The 23,893-nt window shown below is 45.3% G+C and overlaps 1 protein-coding gene across 2 annotated transcripts in view; it reads right to left on the minus strand.

Moving 5' to 3' along the window:
* CACNG3 (calcium voltage-gated channel auxiliary subunit gamma 3) overlaps positions 1-9,794 on the minus strand; it is a 77,545-nt gene extending 67,751 nt beyond the window's left edge. For both annotated transcript variants that reach the window (XM_033167435.1, XM_033167434.1), the window contains exon 1: positions 8,593-9,794. In XM_033167435.1, the coding sequence (XP_033023326.1) occupies positions 8,593-8,803 (211 nt within the window). In that variant the 5' untranslated portion in view covers positions 8,804-9,794. The remainder of the gene's footprint in view (positions 1-8,592) is intronic.
* Positions 9,795-23,893: the final 14,099 nt, after the last annotated feature.

The following is a 23,893-nucleotide window of genomic DNA, read 5'->3' on the forward strand; positions in this document are numbered from 1 at the left end:
AACGTCTGCACGTGCAGAATTCTCCATTCACTTCAGTGGATGATGTGTTGCAGGCTCCACGTGTAGGGCTGTAGCCAGAAATACTGCAGTTATGATGGTGCTATGATGGAAGTGTCACCATTCTTGTATATTATATATTGCAAAAGGAAATAAAAACATTTAAAAAATAGAATGTGAAGCTGCACATGCTCAGAGTATTTCTTTTATAAATATCGGGGTTGACAAACTCTTCTCTCTAACATATCAGGAATGTACTATAAAGGCAATTGATCTGTTAGTGTGGCCACAGCTACACTTTGGAACTCCCTGCCTATTGATATGAGGCAGACGCCTTCACTGTACTCTTTCTGGAGCCTGCTAAAAGCCTACCGAGATGCTTAGAAAGCTGATGCGAGTTTTAATCTGTTTTTTTTTTAACTTTTCAAAATTTTAATTATTGTTGCTAATTTTTTTCTTATTGATAATTTTATTGTTTTATCCTTTTTGTAAACTGCTTTGAAGTCTCCCCCGAACCAAGCAAAATTGTTATACTAAACTACATAAAAACATGCAATGTAAAACAAAATGCAGAAACATGGAATGACATGGCAGGGAATGGGGAAGGGGAAAATGTGTGTAATGTAGTCATACCCCATAGAAAGGGGGCCTCCTGCAAGACAATTAAGTCTAGAATTATGTAGCTACAACTCTGGATGTCTGAAAGCTCCCTGTCCCATTAGGGGAAAAAATCAACGTGAAATAAGTTTATTTCAATATATGTTATATTCAGAATAATGTATTGCTGGTATCTGACTATATGCCATCTGAGGAAAATAGTAAATATATCTTAATGCCAAAGACACAGGTTGGAAGTGTGGGCAATGCCTGCATGCTACATCTGTGAAAAATTAGTAAACTTCTTTTTTTGGGGGGGGGAGGGTCGTAATCCGTATAAATACTATAGCTGGATACACTTTGCAGTTAGATCCTCTATAAATTCTATTAGATTTTAAAATAAAATGAACACCAATGCCTAGGAAGAAATGTGAGACCAACACTTAAATACCTAATAACTACTAAAAGGTGCTCACCTAGTATATCTGCAGAGCAAGAGGGGGTTTATTCAGATGAGGCTGATAGCTAAAAGAGTGCTAGTGTGGTGGTGTGGCTAGAGTGATGGACTAAGAGCTTGGAGAGTACAGGGTTCAACCCCCCCCCATTCATTCATGGAGCTCACTGGGTGATCTTGGGGGCCAAACACAGCCTCTCAGCCTAACCTGCCTCATAGCATTGTTGTGCAAATTACCGTAAATGCGGTGGGGGGCAGAACTAGGTATGTCACCTTAAGGTCATGGGAGGAAGAAAAGGTGGGATACAAATGCATCAATCAGTCAATCAATCAATCAATCAATCAATGCATAAATCAATCTCTCATCAGCCACAGCCAGAGAGCTATGCTCCCATCAGACCCAGTATTCTACAGACCAACCTGACTATGCCAGATGGGAGTTGTAGTCCAAAAGATCTGGAGGATACCAAGTTGGGGGAGGCTGCCGAATCCATTGCATACAAATACCCAAAAATCACACATTGGAAAATTCTATTCCTTTTGATGTTGCCACACACCCCTTGATTTGCTTTCATATAAATCCCTCCCTACTCTCTCACTCAGTAATTTTGGTCTGCTAGCTAGGGATCATGGGAGTTGTAGGCCAAAAACATCTGGAGGGCAGAGGTTGAGGAAGCCTGATCTGAAGCTTCAAACTGATATATAACACTGAAACTGCAAACAATTCAAAATGTACTATTGGCCAAAATATGTGGCAACCCCCCCCCCCCATTATTATTTTTTTTTTAAAAAGTCACTAATATTTTTCCATGAAGAGATTTTAGACAGCATGTTTCAATAAAACTCACAGCATCTACTCCACCCCCCTACAGTCGTACCTCGAGTTACAAACACTTCACATTACAAACACTTCGAGTTACAGACTCCACTAACCAGGAAGTAGTACCTCGGGTTAAGAACTTTACCTCAGGATGAGAACAGAAATTGTGTGCCGTTGGCGCCGCGGCAGCGGGAGACCCTATTAGCTAAAGTGGTACCTCAGGTTAAAAACGGTTTCAGGTTAAGAACGGGCCTCCGGAACAAATTAAGTACATAACCAGAGGTACCACTGTATATATTTTGGACAGAATCCGAACTATATTGTTTTTTCAGAGAATGCCAAGGATGATTCTTGCATCCAGATGCATTTCCATGAGGTGGCTATATAAATTCATAATGAATAACATCACAAATACATACTGATGCTTCTTTGAGTTTAGTTCAATGTTTTCATTGAAATAATCGGAATAACTGAACTATTTGACCCAATGAACGCAGAAGTGCAGTGCTTGATAATAGAGATAAAAAGCTGTATGAACTGTTGTAATATTTCAAGTATTTTCAAAAATACTAAAAAATGTCTTTGTGCAATGATATAAAAACTGGTTCAGTTAAAAAAAAAAAAACCACCCTTGCTACACACCAATAGAAGTCTATATCCCTGCAATAGAGTAAAAGAGCACAGCGCTGATCTAGTCAGGGTTAAGCTCTTTGAAACCCTGCAGTGGAAGAATTAAGCCTTTTTCTGAGCCAGATAAGGATCCTATCTGTGATGGTCCCTGGCTTGTAGAACGCCCTCCCCTCAGAGGTATGTCTGACATGGACTCTTCCTTTTTATTCCAGCTCCAGGCAAAACCTCATTTCTTTGCTGAGGCATTTGGGGACATTCATTTTAATCCATATTATTTTTGGAGTTCTGAAACAGAATCTGTTGTTCTTAAGGATCTGTAGCTGTAAGAACTTGGGGTCATAGGAATCTGCCTTCCTATGGCCCATCTAGCTCAGTACTGTTGACAGTGATGGACAGCAGCACTTTGGGGTTTCAGGCAAGTCTCCCAGCCCTACAAATGCCTTTGGGATCTTCTGCATGTAAGGTAGGTGTGTCAGGAATCCTGGTGGCTTTACATGCCTTTGTTGTTAAATAGATTTGTCCTGTACATTGAGGGAATTTTCACCCACCTTGAGATCAGTTGTGATGAAGACAGGGCGAAAAATCATTACGGGAATAAGTGAAATAAAATAGCTACCAGTCTATTCGTATTGAATTTTCCAAGCATTATGAACATTGGAAGTTGCCTTATCCTGAGTCAGACCATTTGGTCCATTGAGCTCAGTATTGTCTACACTGACCGGCAGTGTCTCTCTAGGCAGGGTGCTGCTCCATTTCATTCAGGGCGTCTCCTTCAGATCCAACTGGAGATATCAGGGATTGAAAGTTGGACACACTGCATGTAAATCAGATACTCTGCCACTGAACGACGTTCCTTTCCATTGAAGGCACTTTAGATCATGCACTCCCCCCCCCCCCGTGTGTAATACTAGCTTAACCACAGGCTTGACAGCAGTAGCACCACCATGATGAGTGTGGTAACAACATTTTCACATGCATCTTATTCCTACTCAGTCCTCCACCTCAATCCCTTAAACTGCATCAGGTCCTGCAATGACAGGGCTCCTCCATACTGGGATGGTTTAGGGGTCATATGCTTCCCAACTGCCTCATTTGCTCCTCATGATGTAACTTCTCCTGGTCATTCTGGCTGGCTTCCAAGTGCAGGTGAATTTTCTGGTGGACATGCAAATAGTTTGTGATGTTCATCTGAACTTTTGATGGGAGGAGAGGAGCAACACTGAGCTTTTATTTTATTTCGCGTCCAGCAGCCGGGGAGCTTGTGAAATAATCAGTGAGCTTGGGCAGGTATAGAGTGCTTTTCTTTCAATGCAAAAGCATAACTATGCCCCCCTCATGGGAATGGTTGCTAGATCTGTGGGTGCTGACTCTTTGAGTGCCAACATTTAGAGCACTAGGAGTCAGACGCTGGATGTAACACATTTTAAAATCCAGAAATGTGGATACTGCAGACATGGGCATCTACAACAAAGGAAGTCTCTCTCTCTCTCTGTGTGTGTACCTTTCTCCCTCTCTCAGTGTTATTAATGCTCATGGTATCCAGAGAAATCATGATGATAAGAGTTCCTGACATGGGAGTAATATTGAATGAAAAAGACCAAAGTTCAATCTAGTCCAGCATTCATCCAATCAGAAACTTCTGAGAAACCTGCAAGTAACACATGGATACAATGTTTGTTTCTAGCACCTGAGGTTCACAAGTAGACTCCTTCTGTTCATGGAAGCTCCATTTAGTCATTGCAACTCATTACTGCCTGCAGCACAGGCAAGGGCTACAAATCCCATTCTTTCTGACAACTGGCCACAGTAGCTGGTGCTGATGAGAGTTCAGAAACACCTGGAGGGCCGTAGGGTTCACCATGCCTGTTCTATGCACCTCTTTTGAATCACCATTAAAGGCCATTTGGAACAGTGAGCTAGCTAGCACGGGGATTTTATACTTGAGAATACACCCAGATAATTTTTTTTAAGAGAAGCCCCTAATTACCATGTGCTTCTTGTCTTCAGCAGGAGCATTTCAGTACCTCAGGTATCCTTGGCTTCAAGAACCAGATCCAATGGACTCTTTCCACCGGCTATTCACTTGACCCTTTCATGGGAAGCTCACTTGGGAAAGGAGGGGGCAAATTGTCCCCTCCCTCTCCCTTTGGACAGTTTTGCTGCTCTGCTGCTCAAATTTTGCTGGAGGAAACTGCGGCTCTTTGAGCGCCACACCAGCCAGCAGATCACAAAGCAAATGCCCAGGCAAAGGGCAAGTGGTTGCCTGTGGCTTCTAGTGACAAGAAGCCGTCTTCTTCAACAATGCTGGGTTATCAACAACTGGCACTGGAGCTGCAGGAGTTGGCACATGAGGCTGCTCACATCTGTTAAAGGCAGAGCTACAGTGGCTGCTTCAAAAGTTGGCACCTCTATTGCATTGTTTGAAGCCTCAATGCTTTTGTAGTGGGGGATGGAGGGAGGATAAACTTGAATCCGCTCTGTTTAAATGTTGAAAGAAATATTAATCCACACTATCTAGCTTGAGCCTCAAAGTGTCTCCCATTTTAGGTAGGAATTAAACATGGAAGGGCAGCTAGCTCTTTCAGGAATGACCTTGAGCTTCCCGACACCTGTTTGAGTTTGGATACCTTTTGCTTGCTCCCATGGAGATAAAATCAAATCATCATAATATTTACTGTTAATTTGCATAAACATTGAAGGTGTTCACAGCACTCCACATACAGCAGCTCAGCAATCCTTACAAATACCCTGAAAAGTAGTCTGATATTACCACTGCACCAAGAATGGGCAGGTTGAGGGTCGCCTAAGACAGCCACTCTCAGCTTTGTTTCCCACCCACCTCTGTGTTTTAGATAATTCCCACCAGTCTCATGCAGCACAGCCCATAGTCAGGGCTGATGAGCGTTGTCACTCAAACCATTTCATTACTTTTTTTTATTTATTTACTGCATTTCTATACCACCTTTTCCTCCAAGGAGTTCAATGTGGCTTGCATAGTTTTCCTCCTCCCCATTTTATGCCCACAACAACCCTGTGAGGTTGGTGAGTCTGAGAAACAGTGAATGGCCCAAGGTCACCCAGTGAGCTTCATGCCTTAGCGGGGTTTCGAACACTGGTCTCCCCCAGGCTCTAGTCCAACACTCTAAACTGCCTGTCAACATCTGACTTAACGACACCTAGCAAGCTCTTGCCTGAGTTGAGATTTGCAATAAAGCCCCCTACACACACATAATACCATTTGCAACATAGGGATGGTGTCTGTATCCCATTCTTGTAAATCACATATATTCCAAACTACATAAGCATGAGAGGAAAGGGGGAAGAGAAATCGCCTCTCAGTCTTTCTACTCAGGTCTCTGAGCATCACATTTGAAGCAGACAGATCCTTCCATTGATCAACGGAGCCAGATAATTTCCCAGTCCAGAGATGCATAACAAGGAGGCTAATGAAGCACTGGGCAGCCAGAAAGCCATTCACAGCCAGGTGTTAAATCGACACAGCATTTGATGGCAACAGAAGCTACCGCTGCAATCAGAAGAAAGTTACTGCCCAACATGCCTGTTGGAGCCTCTCTCAAGCTCCAAGGCACCCACATTGTGACGCAGGCCCAAGTGATGCCTCCCCATAATTTTCTGTCTCTAGGAAAATGGGACGGCATCAACACCATCCTCCCTTCACCCTAAAGTCACTGAGCTGGTTGCAACAGTTAAAACAGTTTAAAACAACCCGCAACAACAGAAATAAGGCGCATCCTGAAAATATCTATCTCCTAGATATGTACTACTGCTAAAACCAAATCTTGGAGCAGCAGTTACCATCAAGAGCAATAGAATTAGCCTTGCTGGTGAGTACTGTGGATGCCAAAGACTCAGGTATTTGGAACTATTGAGAGATGAGCATGAGGGCTTGTCTCAATTTCTCCCCCCTGAGAGCAATTTAGATGCTGTGTGAATGTGCTCAGTTTGGTCCAGTGTAAGGAATTGAGACTGAGATTATATAGTCACATTGTGTGTCTTTTTGAGACAAAAAGTGGATTTTTGGGGGGTGGGGTGGGGTGGGGCAAATTGTCTAAATAAATAAATATTGGACCAACTAATGTTTGTGACTCGATCCTTTCCTCTTTTATTTCCCCCCACTTTGGACATTTTGGGTTGAAGAAGAATTCTGTCTCTCTTAAGTCCTTGGCTTACAGAATGACCATCAGTTGCTCCAGGAAAAAGGAGTGTGCCTTGTTTCATGTGATGGCATAGAGGTGAGAAGGATGGTTGAACTCCCACCACCCCTCCACCCTTCACTCTCATGACCTTTCTTAGCCCGACTACCCATTGACCTTGGACTGAGCTGCCTGCCTCTTTCTTATAGACATCAGACAGCCCATCCCTTCAATGGGCCTCTTCACATGGTGCACCTGGAGCAATGATCAGCTGCAAAAGGTGAACTGAAGCTTCTACAGAAAGATACGAGGAAGGCTGAGCCAAGACTATATATAAGCTAGAGTAGGTTTTCTGGATGGGGGATACACAGGGAGGAGGCATTGACAGGGGACTGTGGGCAGTGAGAACACCCTCTCCCTACATCGCTTCATGCAGCAGTTGCCAAAGAGTGGGTTCTTTGCATTTATCCACCTACACAAGCTTGGGGGGGGGGGGAGCGGTTAAAGACTAGTGGGCAGAGACATGGAACACTTCTCTGATGACTCACTGAAGCTCCTGATAACAGGCAGCTTGAGAGATAAATTTGGCTTCCTTTTTGGCCAGCTCTCTGGAAGTTTGAGGACCACCAGACTAATGGACCAGATCAGCATTCTCTTACAACAGTGCGTAAAGACAGAGAAAGACTCCAAACCTCTGTAGCTTGAAACAGAGAGACGGGTGGGGTGGGGGTGGGGATTAGCTCATTTTTAAAAACCTGCAGCTGTGCTAGTCTACTTAGTCTTGCTTGTGGGGAATGGTGGTGGTGGGGAACATAATGTAGCTCCTGGGATTATTTACGTATGTGGCTTAAATCACTTTCTCTCGTAACATACAGAAGGAAGGAAGGAAGGAAGGAAGGAAGGAAGGAAGGAAGGAAGGAAGGAAGGAAGGAAGGAAGGACAAACAGTGTAAAGTGTTCCTGCCATATTGTAGAAGTCCCTCTGTAGCCCCCCAGTTTCACACCATGATCTTAATGAAGGTGACATTCAATAACACAAAGGGAGAAACCCAGAATCCAAGTGCTCCTTTGGATGCTGGTATTTGTCATTGCCTAATAATACTCCTTGAATGCCCACACCATCTCCACAGCCAAGGAGGGTTAACTAAAACACCACAACACTAAAAACAAAACAAAACAAAACCTCGACTTGCTCAATGGTCATTTGGTTTATGATCAATTTCCTAAGGAACCTTTTGTTAAATGCACACACACACACACCTCTGCAACAAGTGAGCCCTGGTTAGAGAAAACTGTCACCCCAGCCTACCCTGCGGCACAAATTCTAGTCCCATCTTTGCAGGAGTCAAAGCATGCATGAAAATATATTCTTCCTACTCTCTCAACCCTTCCTACTTTCTCAATGGGCAGGGCTTGGCTTTGCCATTACCATTACCACACTCCAGACCATCTAATGCTTGCCTGTCTGCCTGGCATAGATTGTAACATATAGACATGTAATAATGGAGCAGGACACCATAAGAGCATCACAAGAGCCCTGCAACTGGATCCACCTATTCTAACATATTGTTCTCACACTGTAGTCAACCAAATATCCCAGTCTGAAGCCCACAAGTGTGCAACAGCCCTTTCCCACCTCGGTGTTGTGTCCTGAAACCCACACTGCAATGTTTAGCCAAAAAGAAGTCAGAGCAGAGTCCAAAGCTAGAAGCAGACCCAGGCAAAGGCTTGAGACTCTAAGGGCCCAAAGGGAAGTTTCTAGGGCTGTGGGTTCTCTCTGCATCTCTCAGGCAAAGCCAAACTTTCCCCATGGAAGCAACACTACTTCCCCTGACTGTGCTACAACCTTAGTCCCAGCAGTTATCCCTTCACCCCATCCCATCTCACTTCTGAAAGACTAGGAGAGCCTAGAGCTGGCAACAAAGAGTTAGGTTTCAATACCTTCCAAGCAGCAGGTCCTCCACAAGCCCGAGTGGGTCATGACTTCTTCGTTTTTCCTGCTGGTGTCATTGTCGTTTGTAGACTTAGTCCTGCACACCCCCCTGGAATACAGCCAATAGTCTGTGCCCACCGCGATGGTCATGAGGCTGAACGCTGCAAAGGCTCCCAGGGTGGTGATCAGCATCTGGATACCTCTGTCACACATCCTCATAATGATGCATGGTATCGTGGGCAGCCAACCGGAGGGGAAGGCAAGGCAGAGGGAGAAAGAAGGCAAAGGTGTCACTCACACTCCCCTGGAGCTAGGGGCCCGGAGGCATGCAGGGGAAGGGCTGCCCCTTCTCTACACAAACCGGGCTCTCCACACCAGAGGAGGGGGACCCCGCGGGCTCCTCAGGTGCTGGTCTTCTGCGTTTCGAGGGATCTCCTCCCTGCCCCTCTTGGATGGAGCATGAGGCTGAGATCCAGCCAGGCGCCTGCTGCTCATCCCCGATCCAGACCCCGCACGCCGGGCTCAGAGGCGTGCAGCTTGTCCTTCGTTCAGCTTGGGAGAGCCAGACGCCTGTCACAAGAGCAAATAAATAAATAATTCCAAAGAGCTGGAGATCAACACGGTGTGTGTCTGCGTGTGTGTGCTAGAGAGAGGAAGAGGTGGGAGAGAGGATGCGGGGGGAATAGACAGAAATAGGTGCTTTAAAAGCAGCTGGGTGGAAATATCCCCCACGACTGGCGATGGAGAGAAGAGGAGATCTCCCCAAGCCCCCTCCTTGTTTCTGAAGCGACAAGCAAAGGCGGCGGCGGCGAAAACTGCCAGAGGTGCGGAGCCCGCGACTGGAAAGGGAAGTCACTCCCGGGTCCCCTGTGGTGCTGAGCAGGCCCGCCCCCAGCTCGGCGCTGGAGGAATGGATTCCCCCCAACCAAGCAGCGGGGTGGGTGGGCTCCTTGGGCTGGAGAGGGCCGCTCCCTTCCCGCTGCTGCTGCCGCCGCCCGCTCGAGCGCCGCGGTGCTGAAGCGGACAGCTCCCCGCGCGCCTGCCCGTGCCCTGGAGTGTGGTGGTGCTGAAGTGGACAGCTCCCGCGATTCTAGACTCCGGCTCCCTGTGATGTAAGGAGGCGCCTCCCACTCGCCTCCGGCGCTCTCCAGGAGGGATTCTGCTGGAACTTTTTGGTGAAGGAGGTGGAGGAGGAGGAGGATGGCTGCTCCCATCAGCAGGCGAGGCGCTTCCCTGCTGCTCCTGCCGTCGCCGCTGCCTGCAGCTGAGCTTTTACACTCGGACTGGTGAGCAGCTGCTTGTCCCAGCTGCCCATGTCCCTCCCAAAATACTGGAAGCGAGTGATGCAGAGATCGCACAGCTGCCTGGAAGAAAGAACCGAGCCGAGGAGAAGGTAGAAAAGTGGCTGATTACATGCGAGTTCGAGGCGGGGGGGTTGGCTTTCCAGGGAACTCAATTCTCCCCCCCTCCCCTCACGCACACAAGCAAGGCACCCGAGGTATGCACACGCAGGCATGTGCACGCACACAAACACACACTTCTCTCCCATAACACCCACAAAAACTTTCCCACAGGTTTATCAAGCTGCTGTGGGGAAGTACTATAGCCCAGGGAGAGAACAACTGCTTTGCATACAATAGGTTCCAGGTTCAACAACCAGCATCTTCAGGTAGGGCTGGGATAGACCCCCAGCTGAAATGCTGCAGGGCCGCTGCCCATCAGTATAGGCAATATAGAGCTAGATAGACCAGTGGGCTGACTTTATAAGGCAGCTCCCTGTGTTTCTTCCTATGTTTTCCTTCCTTCCTTTGCATGCAGAAGATCCCAGGTTCAAGACCCTGCATCTCCTGGTAATACTAGAGGAGAATGTGGTCTGGAGCCCCAGACAGCTGCTGCCCGTCAGTGTAGAAAATACTGACTGGTTTCACCTGGTATAAGGAAGCTTCCTGTGTTCCTGTACTATCATGTGAGTACCATCTCACTACTTTTGACTAAAGGAAAATCAAAGTGCTAGTTGACTAGCAAAGTTGCTTGGAGCCCTTGTGAGATCTTAAAGACCAGCGATCTTATTATGACATAAGCTTTTGTGAACTAGAGTCCACTTCATTAAATGTGTGAAAGGTACTCCTAAATAGGCATATAGATAGATAAATATAGGGTCCCCCCCCCGAGGGGAATGGATGGAGCAAAATCATGTCACATGGAAATGAAATGCATATTCATTTATTGCACTTACATTCCACATTTTTCTACAAGGAACTCACAAAGTGGCCTACACGGTTCTCCCCCTCCTCATTTAATTCCCACAACAACCCCGTGACTGGCCCAAAGTCGCCGAGTGAGCTTCATGGCCGAGTGGGGATTTGAACCCTGGTCTCCTAGGTCTTGGTCTGACATTCTAACCACTACACCACATTGACTCTCCAGACAGCCCGTAAGGATTCAAAATAGTTAAGGTGATCATATACAAGGTTGGAGATGCCTGTTCTCCCCCAAACTGAGGTAATTATAGGTAAGTATGAAGTGACAGTGTTTGGTCGCTAGTTATGCTGGAGCACCAGATCTGTGGCCCTATCATAGAGGTTGACATGGCTTCACAGTCTGCTAACATTTTCATGGCTAGCTTGGAACTACCATTTGCTTTCTCAGTTCCTGTCCCCCAAAGCCTCTCCTATACCTGAGATCCTCTGATGACATCCTTATCATTTGGACACAGGGCAGGAAGTACTTATGCTGTTCCACTGGAACTTCCACCTCACCATCCACCTGAGCCTAGACCCATCCAGGTGGCAGCCTCACTTTCTGAACATGACTGTGCAACGACATAAAAATGGATATATAAGCTCAACCTTATATCAGAACCCTACTAAGGATGTGCACCTACATGCATCTAGCTCCCACCCAGAACACGCTACAAAATCCATTGTCTGCAACAAAGCCCTAAAATACAACTGCATCTGCTCTGACTCATCAAAGAGAGGCTCACAGCTTAAGGATTTGCATCAGTCATTTCTTAGGCTACAATCTCCACCCATTGATGTGAAAAAGCAGTTTAGTAAGAGCAGGCAGGTGCCTAGGAATAATCCACTGTAGCACAGACTTATAATGGAAAATGGCAGAACACCTCTCTGTCACCCATCGGCTTTGTTGAAACTACTCCAGTGAATAGTTACATGCCACCCCAGTATCTGAGTGGCAAGAGACTCCAGGGGTTCCAGTGCTTACCCAAATTTGGATTCCTTGAAATGAAGGTCAGTAGAGACTGTGCTGTCCTTAGGATATATTTTTTAATTACACATATATACACATCCTGATCATAAGATGGAGGGGCTCACAACACTAACACCCTAAAAAGATAATGCTTCTACGTTATTTGCAGCTTTAGATTCAGCACAGAGCAAGCATGTCTGTGTCTCCCGCTTCCAGCCTGCTATCAAGCTCAGTTCACACAGACCATGCAGGCTATTGTTCTCCTACATAGCAGCTAGGAGAGGTGGTGTGGAGGAAAGACCCATCCATTAGCTTGGAAGGCACAGCCACTTGCAACCTAGCTCATTAATTTGGGATGCTGATGAGGACACTTAAGTGGCTAGCTAAGGTCATTGTCTTACAATGAAACTTATCTGACCAGTCCAGCAATCTCCTACATTAGAGTCTAACCCTCACTGGGTACAGGACCCCAAGAACTGGAAGGGATTTAGGGCACCATTCAGACTGAACCCCCCAAGCTCATAAAGTCATAATCAAGGATCTACAGCCCATCTAGGATAATGAACATTGCACAGTCATGTTCACTTTCATAAGCCTTTGGGGATGGTAAGCCTCTAATTTATTACAGATGACTCCCCCACCTCTAACTTAAACTAGCTACTCATCAGCAACAGGGCACATAACAGACACACAAAGACAGGAACCAGGCCCTGCAATGGACCCAGATTCCAGCTCTGTCCACATATCTACTCTGGCAACCCTGTTATAGAACCTAGCAATGTCACCCACAACATCAGAGTGTTCATTCACCTGCTCATCTTCCAAAATATATGGTAGATTATATGCAATATAATCTGCCAGCAAAGCAGATTACACAAGACAAACAAGTCAGGCTTTCTGCAAAACAATAAGTGGGCACAAATCACATCAGAAAGGCAATATTCAGAAACTAGTGGGAAAATATTTCAATCTCACAAAACAGTCCAATTCGTCTCTTAAAAGAGCCACGTTAGATCAAAGGGAAACTCCAGTGTGAAAGGACTGAATTGCAGTTTAACAGGAAATTCAATCCTGTCACCTGTGGCTTGAATTGAGATTTTCAGTTTTTATTCCACTGTTCATGTCATTTAGTTTAGCCATGCTAGAATGTTTGTTTCATCATCACCAGCATTTTGTTTATGACCACTGTGACTATTTTGCTTGGATATAATTCTTATTGTCTTTTCTTTAGGCATTATGTTGCCCTCTGGCCTCATTCCTCAACATTTCCCCCCTGCCTCAATGTATATCTACGTCTTCCAATTTAGGATTACACTGAATGATGAACACAAGAACATCTAGTCCAGCATCTTCATCTCACAGTGGCCAACCAGGTACCCCAATGGGGAGCATGTAAGCAAGACATCTTTGGCTGAGGCTCTTAGTCTTCATAATGCAAAAGCTCAGTCTGCATGCTCGTTGCTCACCTTCACCCCTTCCTATTCTGCTCTCTCCCAAGCACCCTCTCTCTCTCCAGTGTTTGTTACCCTTCTAGCTCCCACACTGTCTTCAAGACAGGTAATTGCATTGCTCTTGCTTACTAACAACTGTCTGCTTCTACCTAGAAACAAGCTCTTGCATTTTGCTCTTTTGCTCGAGTGACACCATGAAAAAACCCCATAAAAACACAGCTGAATTTGGAGGTGCCCTGAATGGGGCATTTTGTGGCACTTGCCCTTTTTAATGGATGGTATCTCTCCAGCCGTGTTTCCTTCTGTGTGTGCTCCTATGGTCGTTGGATTTCTTAAGCTTCCTTTTGCTGCTGTTTGGATTGGATTATGACTCACGTAACCTTTCAAAATGCATCTCTGCCAAAACCGCTCCAGAATTAAAGGGTTATTTTAAACCTGCATGTATGTGATATGAAAGCAAATTATTTACTTGGGCATGGTATGCATTGTGGAAATTACAGATAGGCATGGATGCAGAATGGTTTCTGCTTTGACAGCAAAGCAGAAACAAGACTTTCCCTGTTTGGCTTCGTGACACCCTTGTGAGTTAAAGGGCACCATCATTCCCATTTCACAGCAAGGACAGTGAAGCCGAGAAACAGGCTTGATAAAGGCCACCAAAAAGCCTCTGGCTGTATTGGGATTAGCACAATGATTCATTTCTCTGTGGGGCTCAAGCCAGCCTTGGAAGTCTGGCTCTCCAGATGAAATCAGGGCTATGGGTGACTGTATCCAATTCTAGACTTGGAGAGCATGTTCTCCAACAAAAGGTTGGCATCAGAACTTGCCCTGCTGGATCATACCAAACGCTCATTTATCCAGCACCCTGTTCTCACAGTGGGCAACCAGACACCTCTGGGAAGCCTGCAAGCCAAACCTGGAATATCAGGACCTGAACATGCAATAGAAGGACCTGGGCACAACTGTTATATTCCCTACTTGCTATCTCCCCAGCAACTGGTACTCAGAGGTACACCACCTCCAACAATGGAGGTGGTACATGGGCATCATGGCTGGTAGCTCTATCTTCTATGAATTTTCCAAAGCCTCTTTTACAGCTACCTGAATTGGTAGCCATTACTACATATTCTGTGAGTTAATTCCATAGTTTAATTATGTGCTGTGTGAAAGAGCATTTTCTGTCATCTGCCCTGAATAATGGAACATTAATGGGTGTGGGTGTGAGAGGGAGGAAGTGTGAGAACTTATCCCTTTCCACTTTTCCCACACCTTGTATTATTATCCTACATCTAGAACCCTTTTCAGACCCAAGACCCACTTTTAACCCCAAAATGCATTTGAGGATCCCCTTCTTAATCTTTCACCATATGTTTGCATGGCAGTAGTACTGCTGTTGAGACCAACCTTAGATCAGACCATGACCCACTAGTGAGTCCTAACCCATCAGTTGAAGACCACTGTCTTGGACACATGACTGTTGTGCCCCCCCTCACCTTTTATCCAAATTTAAAGCCTGAATTGTTGTAATCTTTCCTCATAGGGGAGCTGCTCTGGTCCCTTGATAATTTTAGTGGCTACCTTTCTGTGTCTACAATATCCCTCTTGAGGTGCATCAACTAGAACTCCACAGTCACATCACATATAAAAAGGCATTATGATGTTGGCAGTATTATTTTCAATCTATTTCCTAATGTTGCCTAATATGGAATCTACCTTTTTTCACAGCTGCTGCAAACTGGGATGACTATTTCATTGAGCCACATCTATCATGGCCCCTGGTCAGTCTCTGCCAGTTCAGACCTCATTAGTGCATATATGAACTTAGGGAATATATCTAAATATATATCCTCAATGTGCATCAATGCCAGATTAATTTGTGCAGTGAAATACTTCCGCAAGAAAGGAATTGGCGCCAGTGTTTGCTCAAGCACTCACATGAGGAAAACTTTGTCTTGAGGGAGTAATGCAGGCTATGCATGCTTTCAGACCTTATGACCACAGAGGAAAAGGAGAGGTGCCTGTGAAAAAGTCTGATCAACCCAGTTGCAAGCAAGGACTTAAAGCACTTCTGGGGTACAAAGGGTTGGAGCTGACAGGCAGTAGCTCCATATTGCTCACCTGTTCCACAACCTCCAGTTGCACACCCCTTTCATTTTCTGTACCAGAACAGGGTTCTGAGTCCCAGGTAGGTCCTACTAGATGAGAGTCCAGCCTGAGCCATCAGGGTTCCTGGTTCGAGCAACAATCGCTGATACTGGTTGAGATTAATCAGTGGAGATGAGGAAGAGTCACTCTGCACATGTTCATTCCTTACTTCACATTTTCCAGGAGGAGTTCGTGACCCTGAAAAGCAATTCTAGGAGCTTGAGCCCTGGTGAGCACCAGCTCAAGTATATTCAGACATTAATTACTATTTGCAGCTATTTATTTAATTAAAAAATAATAATCACAATACTGCAATATCAACAAAAGCATTTAAAACGTGCCTAAGTGCCTGCCAGTACTCATAAGCCCCTTTGCAAGAACATTGTGGGTGTACTTGATTTGTATGGAGGTTAAGTTTTGTTGTTTAATATTGACCTGCAATAGTCAATCAAGCCAGAAATGTGTGGTTCAGCCAGGAGAAATCTGTTTGCCTTGCCAAAACTCGGTTTTCCTCAGAAAAATCCTCAGCTGAAGCTTCTGAGTTTCAGTTTAGGAAGCTAAAAAATATAACTAGGAAGTTGAAAAGTGCTACAAAATGTTTATATTTATATACCTCTTTGTATCCCACCATTCTGAACCAACTTCTCATCACCTGAGCAGTTTGTCCCAGACCCCAACAGATCCTTGCTTGACCTTCAGAATTCCCAAATCGTCTATCCTAAGATTGATTGCTCTGACATTGCCCTGCTGCTCCAGAGGGCAGGACCCAAACCAATGGACCCAAATTACAAAAAAGAGAGATTCTGATTAACATTACTGTATTAGGAAGAACTTTCTGATGGGAAGAGCTGTTCGATAGTGGAATAGCTTACCATGGAAGGTGGTCGACTCTCTTTCATTAGCGGTTTTGCAACAGAGGTTGGATGGTCATCTGTCAGGGATTCTTTAGCTGTAATTCACGCATTACAGGGGGGTTGTAGTAGATGACTCTTGGGGCTACTTTCTAACTCTACAATTCTGTTTCTACAAAAGTAGAGGTTGGCAAGGCCAGAGGCATGAAGGAACAACACCTGTAGCTTTTAGCTTTGCACAAAGGACTTCACTCTAGCCATGAAGAAGACAACCTGCTTATCCCCACATGTCCCCACCAAGGCAAACTAGAAGCATTGTCACATATCCAGGACACTTTCCACTCAGGCAAAATAACTCAAGAGGAGCATGGAGCAATGTGAGGGTCACCAAGGAAGAGGTGAAAGTGGCATTTATTTTCCCAACCATCTTTATATGCTCAGATCTTTAGAGGCTCAGATGTCATATGTGGGGGAAAGTGGCTCTCATTGCCAGCTTGGGCTGATGTATTGTAGCAGCAGCCCCTCCTGGACAGAGATAGCCTGGCTGTGGCCATCAATGGCCTAGCTATGCTACTGCAATGCATTTAATGTGAGGTTTCTTTGAAGATGGCTTGGGAGCTTCTCCTGGTGCAAACTAAGGCTGCAGAACTGCTGACCAGAAGAGGTTGGATGGACCATCTCTCACCAGTTTTGGAAATGTTTTGCAGTGTCTCTGGGCAGAATTTGAAGTGCTGGTTTTCAGCCAAAAAGTCCTGTACTTCTTGGGATCTGAAGGCCTGCCTCTTCCTCTGTAAACCAGCTTTGCCATTGAGATTTCCTTCTGAGCTCAGAATGCTTTTACTGAGCAAGGTGAGGAAGGGGGCAAGATGGTAATGCACCCAGAGTTGCCCACCTGGTACCTACCTCACCCCCCCTATGCACATTGCCCTGAGGCAATGACTGCCCAAAGCCACCCCACATGGCTTCCTAGCCAAACTGGGTTTTGAACCCATATCATTCTGATCCCCCAGCCTAGCACTGTGAGTTAAATCCCAGTTGCATCTGCTGAAGGAACTGGCTTGCTGCCGTCTCAGCCAGTCCCATTCTTTAATTGATTTGCTGTACATTCTCTCAGGCCTAATGAAGAGAATTGTAATGCAAATGAGATGAATGAAAGGCAGCCTGAGGAGAAGGTTTGGGAAGGTCATTCTGTTGCCTCTCCTGGTCACTCTTTCCAAACAAGAAGGAGGCGGCCACATCTTTTCTCTGATGAGTAAGACCAAAGTGACAGGGAAGGCTGAGCATCATTCTGTTGGATGCTTCCCATCTCAGCCCAGCCAGGCCGATGGCATAGAGCTGCTCACTGCCCGTGTCATGCCCACACAAGCAGATATACCTTAGGAAGCGGAGGAAGCCAGCTTCAGGCTTCCTTTGCTGCACCCTCAAAAAAGAGCTGAGTCATTTGTCATGATGGTTTTGTCATCAGTTGCCATAATTAAGGGAAGTGTCACAAAAGCCAAACGTGTCACTAGAGGAAGCTGCAGCAAACGAAATGAAGGGAAATTACTCCCCTTCCCCCATTCTTAAGGGCTGGAAATGGCTTTCGGAGTTTCAGAATTTGACATGCAAAAAATGAACCTGTTCCCCCACCACTCCCATGGGTCTTGGATGCTGTTGTGGCAATGTTTCAGGCTGACACAAAATTGTGGTGATTTCCTAGCTCTGAGCACCACGTTGGCCAACATGGATACTGCTATCTGGTCACACCAGTGCTTGTTGTGCCTTATTAGAATTGTAGCAAAGGTGGAGGATGTTGTGGGTGGGGATGTGGACTTCCAGATGCTGAGCATCGGCCTTAGTCAGTATGGCCAATGGTCAGTAATGATGAGAGCTGGAGTTGCCCCCCCCCCAGGTTCTCCTCCCTAGTAGATGCCAATAACTGCATCTGAAAAGGTCCTTTAAGCTAGCCAGATGCAGCACTGAGGGGGTAGAACTTTTAGGCTGACCAGATAATAAAATATTGTAGTTGTTCCAGGCATGTGCTGAGATAACTTGTCTTTTTGCCTCAGCTTTGAGGTCGCTAGCCTTGGTCCTGAAATTAGCAACTCCATGGCTGTTCTGACTGTGCCCCTGCTTCATTTTAGCTCCAACACACACCAGGCCTCCTTCCTTATCACCTTGGTCTTTGCATCCCCATGATTTCCAGGCGTTTGCACAAGCTGTGCATTTGCATCCATGGTTCTCTACATGCCAGTGTCCCAGTATCTCTTATACTGACATGGCATCCTCTTGATTGTTGTATTGGCACCAAAGACCACAGGCAGTTGGCCACATTCCAAAGCAGCCTTCTCCAACCTTGTGTCCTCCAGATGTGTTGGTAGGCAGCTTCTATCAGGCCCAGCCACCACAGTGGGAGCTGTAACCAAAACTAAAAGTTGGGGATGGTTTGGAGGCTGCATCTGGAGAACACAGTGGCTAGGTTGCTCGTTGGGGGAACTACTGCTAACATATAACACATTGTTTCCAGGATTTGCACTGGCTGCCAATTTGCTACAGGGGCAAGTTCAAGGTGTTGGTACTACCGTAGCATAGAAGTTTCTGTACAGGACCAGGCCTTATCCCTTCTACACCCAGTAGATCACTGTAGTTTGGGGGCATCTCACTCCTGCACAATTGAAAGATCTCAGAGGCCTGTTCCACCATAATGCAGAGCAGGGCTTTTAGTGTGACTGCCCCTGTTCTCTGAAATAGCATTCCTATTGAGCACTACCTGCACTTCTGGAAATAACTGGAAACATTATTGCCCCAACAGCTTTTCTCAGCTGGATAAATGGATCTTTATCTCAAGTGTCCACTTGTTAGCGTTAGGGTTTTGTTTTAAATGTATTCGTCGTTTCTGTGTTTTTAACTCTTTACTTGTCTCATGTGCAAATTGCCTTGAGATGATGGTTTAGAAGGTAATTAATAAATAAATTATAATAATAATCTGGATAGCAGACTGTTGTGGAAAGCTATTCTAAATTGCCCCATCACCTTGCATAAAAAATGGACAAGAGACAAAGCTTTGTGTCTTTTGAGATGATGCTAATCTGGTGGCTACGTAGACAATCTATGCCCAAATCTTTCAAACATTCCAAGAGCTGTGGTTCTGTAAGTGGCACATTGTTTCATCACACTCCCACTGGCGATGCAGTCCTGCTTTGGAAAGAATAATAGTTATTGTTAATTTATCTTGAGTCTGAAATTGTGGTATATAAGGAAGCAAGATTGAGGGTGAGGGTGTGGAGGCTAGTTTCTTATACCATATGTTTCACAACCTATAGTACAACATGTGAAAGGGCTGGATAAAGACTTTTGATGCAATAAGGGGATCACAGTAGCCATAGCTCTTATTTTTTAAGTTAAGGTAGCCGGAAGGAAAGTGAGGTGCTGCTGCTGTGCCTTTAAGAGTTGGGTAGGAAAAGGATTTGGGTTGGTATGGCTTGCCACTGCAGGAATGGATAAAGGGGCAGAGCTGCAGCATAGTGCTTAGAGCAGCTGCTTTGCATGCAGAAGATCTCAGGTTCTGTCCCCAGCGGCATCTCCAGGTAGGGCAGGGACAGACTTCTGCCTGAAACCCCAGAGAGCTGCTGCCAGTTAGTGTTTACAATACTGAGCTTAGATGACCAATAGGCCTGACTCAGTATAAGGCAGCTTCCTATATGGCAAATTTGAAAAATCCCATTTTGCACAACTAGGAATGGCCTGGAGCCCTGCTGGTCACCCTATTTTATGGTCCAGAGAGATCCCATAAAAACTCATCTGTTTGAGGAGGGGGAAGGCTATGTCCTGGAAGTCAGTCAGTTCCTGGAAAAAACAGGTATGCTCTTCCCATGCAGAGCTGGAGGGTTTGAAAAAGAGCCAGCATGTGGGGAGCAGGCTGAGATTTCTTTAGCTCCTTTGCTTGCAGCAATGCAGCATGGCAACTTAATCTTTCTTGGGGAGGGGGGTGTTGTGTCACTGGATGCAAGGGGATAAGTGAGAGCATATTTTGAGCAGCTTTGACACTTGATAGTCAAGCGGGGCTCAATGTGCCTCTCTTTTCTCCCCCTTTTTCAACTAGGTGGGAGGAGGTGGAGCCGCTCCCAAGTTCCTCTACAGTTGGCTCCTTTCCCTGCATCATGTACCTCAACCAGCTATGGCAAGAACTCCAGGGAGATTTCCTTGCCTAATGTGCTGGAGGCTCAATTAAGTATTTGACCTGAAGTGTGTCTGTGTGCACAAGGTCAGAGGGGGCGACACCTCCTTATCTTCAGAATGAGCTCAGTTGTTCAGTGGTTGAAGCTGTAGCTTCAGGTTTCATCCTTGCACCTACTTCTATATGTATTATGGGGAAAGGACAATACCTCGGTTCTCTTAGGAACATAAGAGCCTGCTGGATCAGGCCAATGGCCCATCTTGTAAAGCTGGATCAGGCCAATGGCCCATCTTGTAAATCACCCTGTTCTCACAGTTGCCCCTTGGATGCCTGTGGGAAAGCAGCAAGCAGAGCATGAGCACAAGAGCCCTCTCCCTTCCTGTGGTTTCCAGCAATTGGTATTTGGAAGTGTTGCTGCCTCTAGCTGTGGAGGCAGAGCATAGCCATCATGGCTAGCAGCCATTGATAACCTTATCCTCCGTGAATTTGTCCAATCCTCATTTAAAGCCATCCAAGTTGGTGGCCATCACTGCCTTTGGTAGGACAGTGGGAGTGAGTTCCACAGTTTAACTGTGCGCTGCATGAAAGATTTCCTTTTTTCCACTTGGAATCTTCCAGCATTCAGCTTCATTGAATGTCCATGAATTGTAGGATTATGAGAAAGGGGGGGGATTTTCTTCTATCCACAGGAATAGAAAAGGATGGTGGTAACTGGGCAAAGATAACTTGTGGGGGAATTGTTTTTTTCTCTCCCAGTCCACTGTCCTTCTTCACACGATGAGGGCAGGAGAAGGGAGCTTTTCAGAATACCTTGCAATAACTTTATAGAGCCAGCAATCTTGGCAGCCCCCAAAACACAGACACTTAATCAAAGGGATTTATACCTTTAGCATGCAGAGGATCATTTGAGTGTTTTAATTGTACTCACCAAGAGTGTATGAACAGTGAATTGGCAGAGAGAGAGGGGGGTGGGTGTTCTGAAAAACGTTGGCATGGATCCCCTTCCATATGGAAGCTGTGTCCAAGCTTTATTTTATTCTATTTTTTTTTGCCCCAAGCTTTCAGCATGAAAATCTGCTCTTTAAATATGAATTGGAGCAACCATCAGTTTGGGTTTTCTGTGGATTGACGTTTGCTCCAAGTGAGCTTTAAAGAATGGGTTTTCATGGGGAAAGCTCTGTAGCAAAAACACACACAAAAGGGAACTGAGACATGAAGCTCTAAATCATGGACCATGCCTGGAAAGAGCAGAGGAAAGGTAAGAGTGGGTAAATCCTAGGTTAGGGAAGGCTGCCATAGATGAAAAAAATATCACTTTGGGGGAAGAAGAACAGTGTTTTCTACCTAAGCAGCAATTGCAGACCCTCTAAGTGTCCCTATTTTCCAGAGACAGTCCTGAATTTACAGAAGCCATCCCTATTTTCACTGGAGAAATGTTGGAGGGTCTGGAGTTATGTGACCCCCCCCCCCCCAAGCCAAGGACGTAAGTAACCGTGCAACCTTTAGAAGACATCTGAAGACAACCCTGTATAGGGAAGTTTTTTTTTTAATGCTTAATGTTTTATTATGTTTCCATATATGCTGAAAGCCATATGTCTGAGAAATGTTGGAGGATATGCAATTGCTTTCTGTTGCTGATTAGCAAGAGATTAGCAAGAGAAAGGAGATTGATTTTTCTGAAAAGGGATGGAAGGGCTTTGAACAGATGTCGATGCTCTTGTGTGGGCAAAGGTCTTGTTTTCAAATGTCTCCTTTCCACCACATTGTGCTGATCAGCGGTTGTTTTGCTATCATTGGTTACCCACTGGTCTGGTGTAGAGGCAAGTGTTGCAATCCTGTGCACACTTACCTGAGAGGGGCATCCTAAGGAAAAGTGGGACATTCTGGGATCAAATCAGAAACTGGGATGGCTTCTCTATATCAGGGACGTCCCTGGAAAATAGAGACACTTGGATGGTCTGCATGTTAGTGTGTTGGCTGCAATGTGCAGGTGTGTCGTGCAAATGCTTCCCGCGCTCCTCCTGAGGCTAGAAAAGGGTTAGTTTAACCTCTGGTTTGCTAGTAAAACTGAAATACTATGTCACAAAATGATGCATTTCTAAAAAGTGTGCCACCAGCATGAAAAGTTTGGAAAGCTCTGGTGTAGATGATGGCAATTGCTGATTCATTGAGATGCAGATGGCCTTCAAGGCCACCTAGTCCCAAAAAGATAATCCATAGATCAAGGCTCTGTGGTTCTGTGCACACTTACCTGGGAACAAGGCCAGCTAACACACAGTGGGACTTTATGCAAATCCTGATACAGAGCTCCATACACCAATATGGAGCTCCCTGGTGACCCAGTAGAAGGGGTTAGATCAAAGGGATGTGTGCTTTGATCTCCATCCTCAATTCGCTACTGTCCTGAACGTCTTTGTGCTCCTCAAGGAAGGGGGATATCTCCATGCAAGTCAACAGGAAGGGCATTTTAGGTGGCAGGAGAGCTTGATGTCTGGAGGGAGCCTATGTTTTCCCAAAGGACTTTTGGGATGGAGATAGAGAACGAGGTTTTGCACAGAGGATTCACAATATATCTCCTGTCTTTACACTCACACACATGCATGGTGCCTTACTTTTAAAATTGGAAAAGAAACAAATGTGTGTGTGTGTGTGAAAACCAATTTGAATTATAATTTGGGCACAAGCTCAATTTTTACCCCCAGATGAAGGTCCATCTCATTCTTCTGGCTAGACTTTGCCATATGGTGCCATCTTCTTTGCGTCTCCACCATAAGGATCCTCAAACTGATTATTAAAAATACCAGAAGGATTTTTAAAAATAACTTTATAATTTTCCTTTTAAAAATGCATAAGGTTTTGTATTAGTAAAAGAGCAAGCCTTGAAAAGGGGGAAATTTGAACCTATAATGGTTGCAGGGCCAGTGTGGTGTAGTGGTTAGAGTGTTGGACTAGGATCTGGGAGACCAGGGTTCAAATCCCCACTTGGCCATGAAGCTTATTGGGTGACCTTGGGCTATTCTTTCACTCACAGCCTAAGCTACTTTGCAGGGTTGTTTTGAAGGTAAAATGGGCGAGGGGAAATATGTGTGCCGCCTTCAGCTCCTTAGAGGAAAGGTGGAAGAAAACAGTAATAAAATTAATTTTAAAAATTAAAACTAATTAATTTAGCCAACATTTGATCCAGGCAAGCCACCAGAACAAGCTCTCCTTCCTCTTGTGGAGACAGCTTCAATCAGCTGGTCAAATTCTGAAAATTCTTCCATAACTATTGACTTGCAAAATTTTGTCTCAAAAAAAAAATCACCAAGGGGCACTGCTAAAATTGCCAATGGTTCCAGTGATTTGAAAAGGCCATCTCCATTTTCTTTTCCTTACAAAAATGAAGAAGCAGAAGCAACATTTACAAGAACATAGACAGAAATTCCTTTTTTTGGACGTTTCCTGCCTGGATGGGCAATTCCCAAATGTGTTGACAGAAACTAACGTGGAAGACAGG

The sequence above is a fragment of the Lacerta agilis genome, chromosome 13, assembly GCF_009819535.1.
Source record: "Lacerta agilis isolate rLacAgi1 chromosome 13, rLacAgi1.pri, whole genome shotgun sequence".
NCBI classification, from domain to species: Eukaryota; Metazoa; Chordata; class Lepidosauria; order Squamata; family Lacertidae; genus Lacerta; species Lacerta agilis.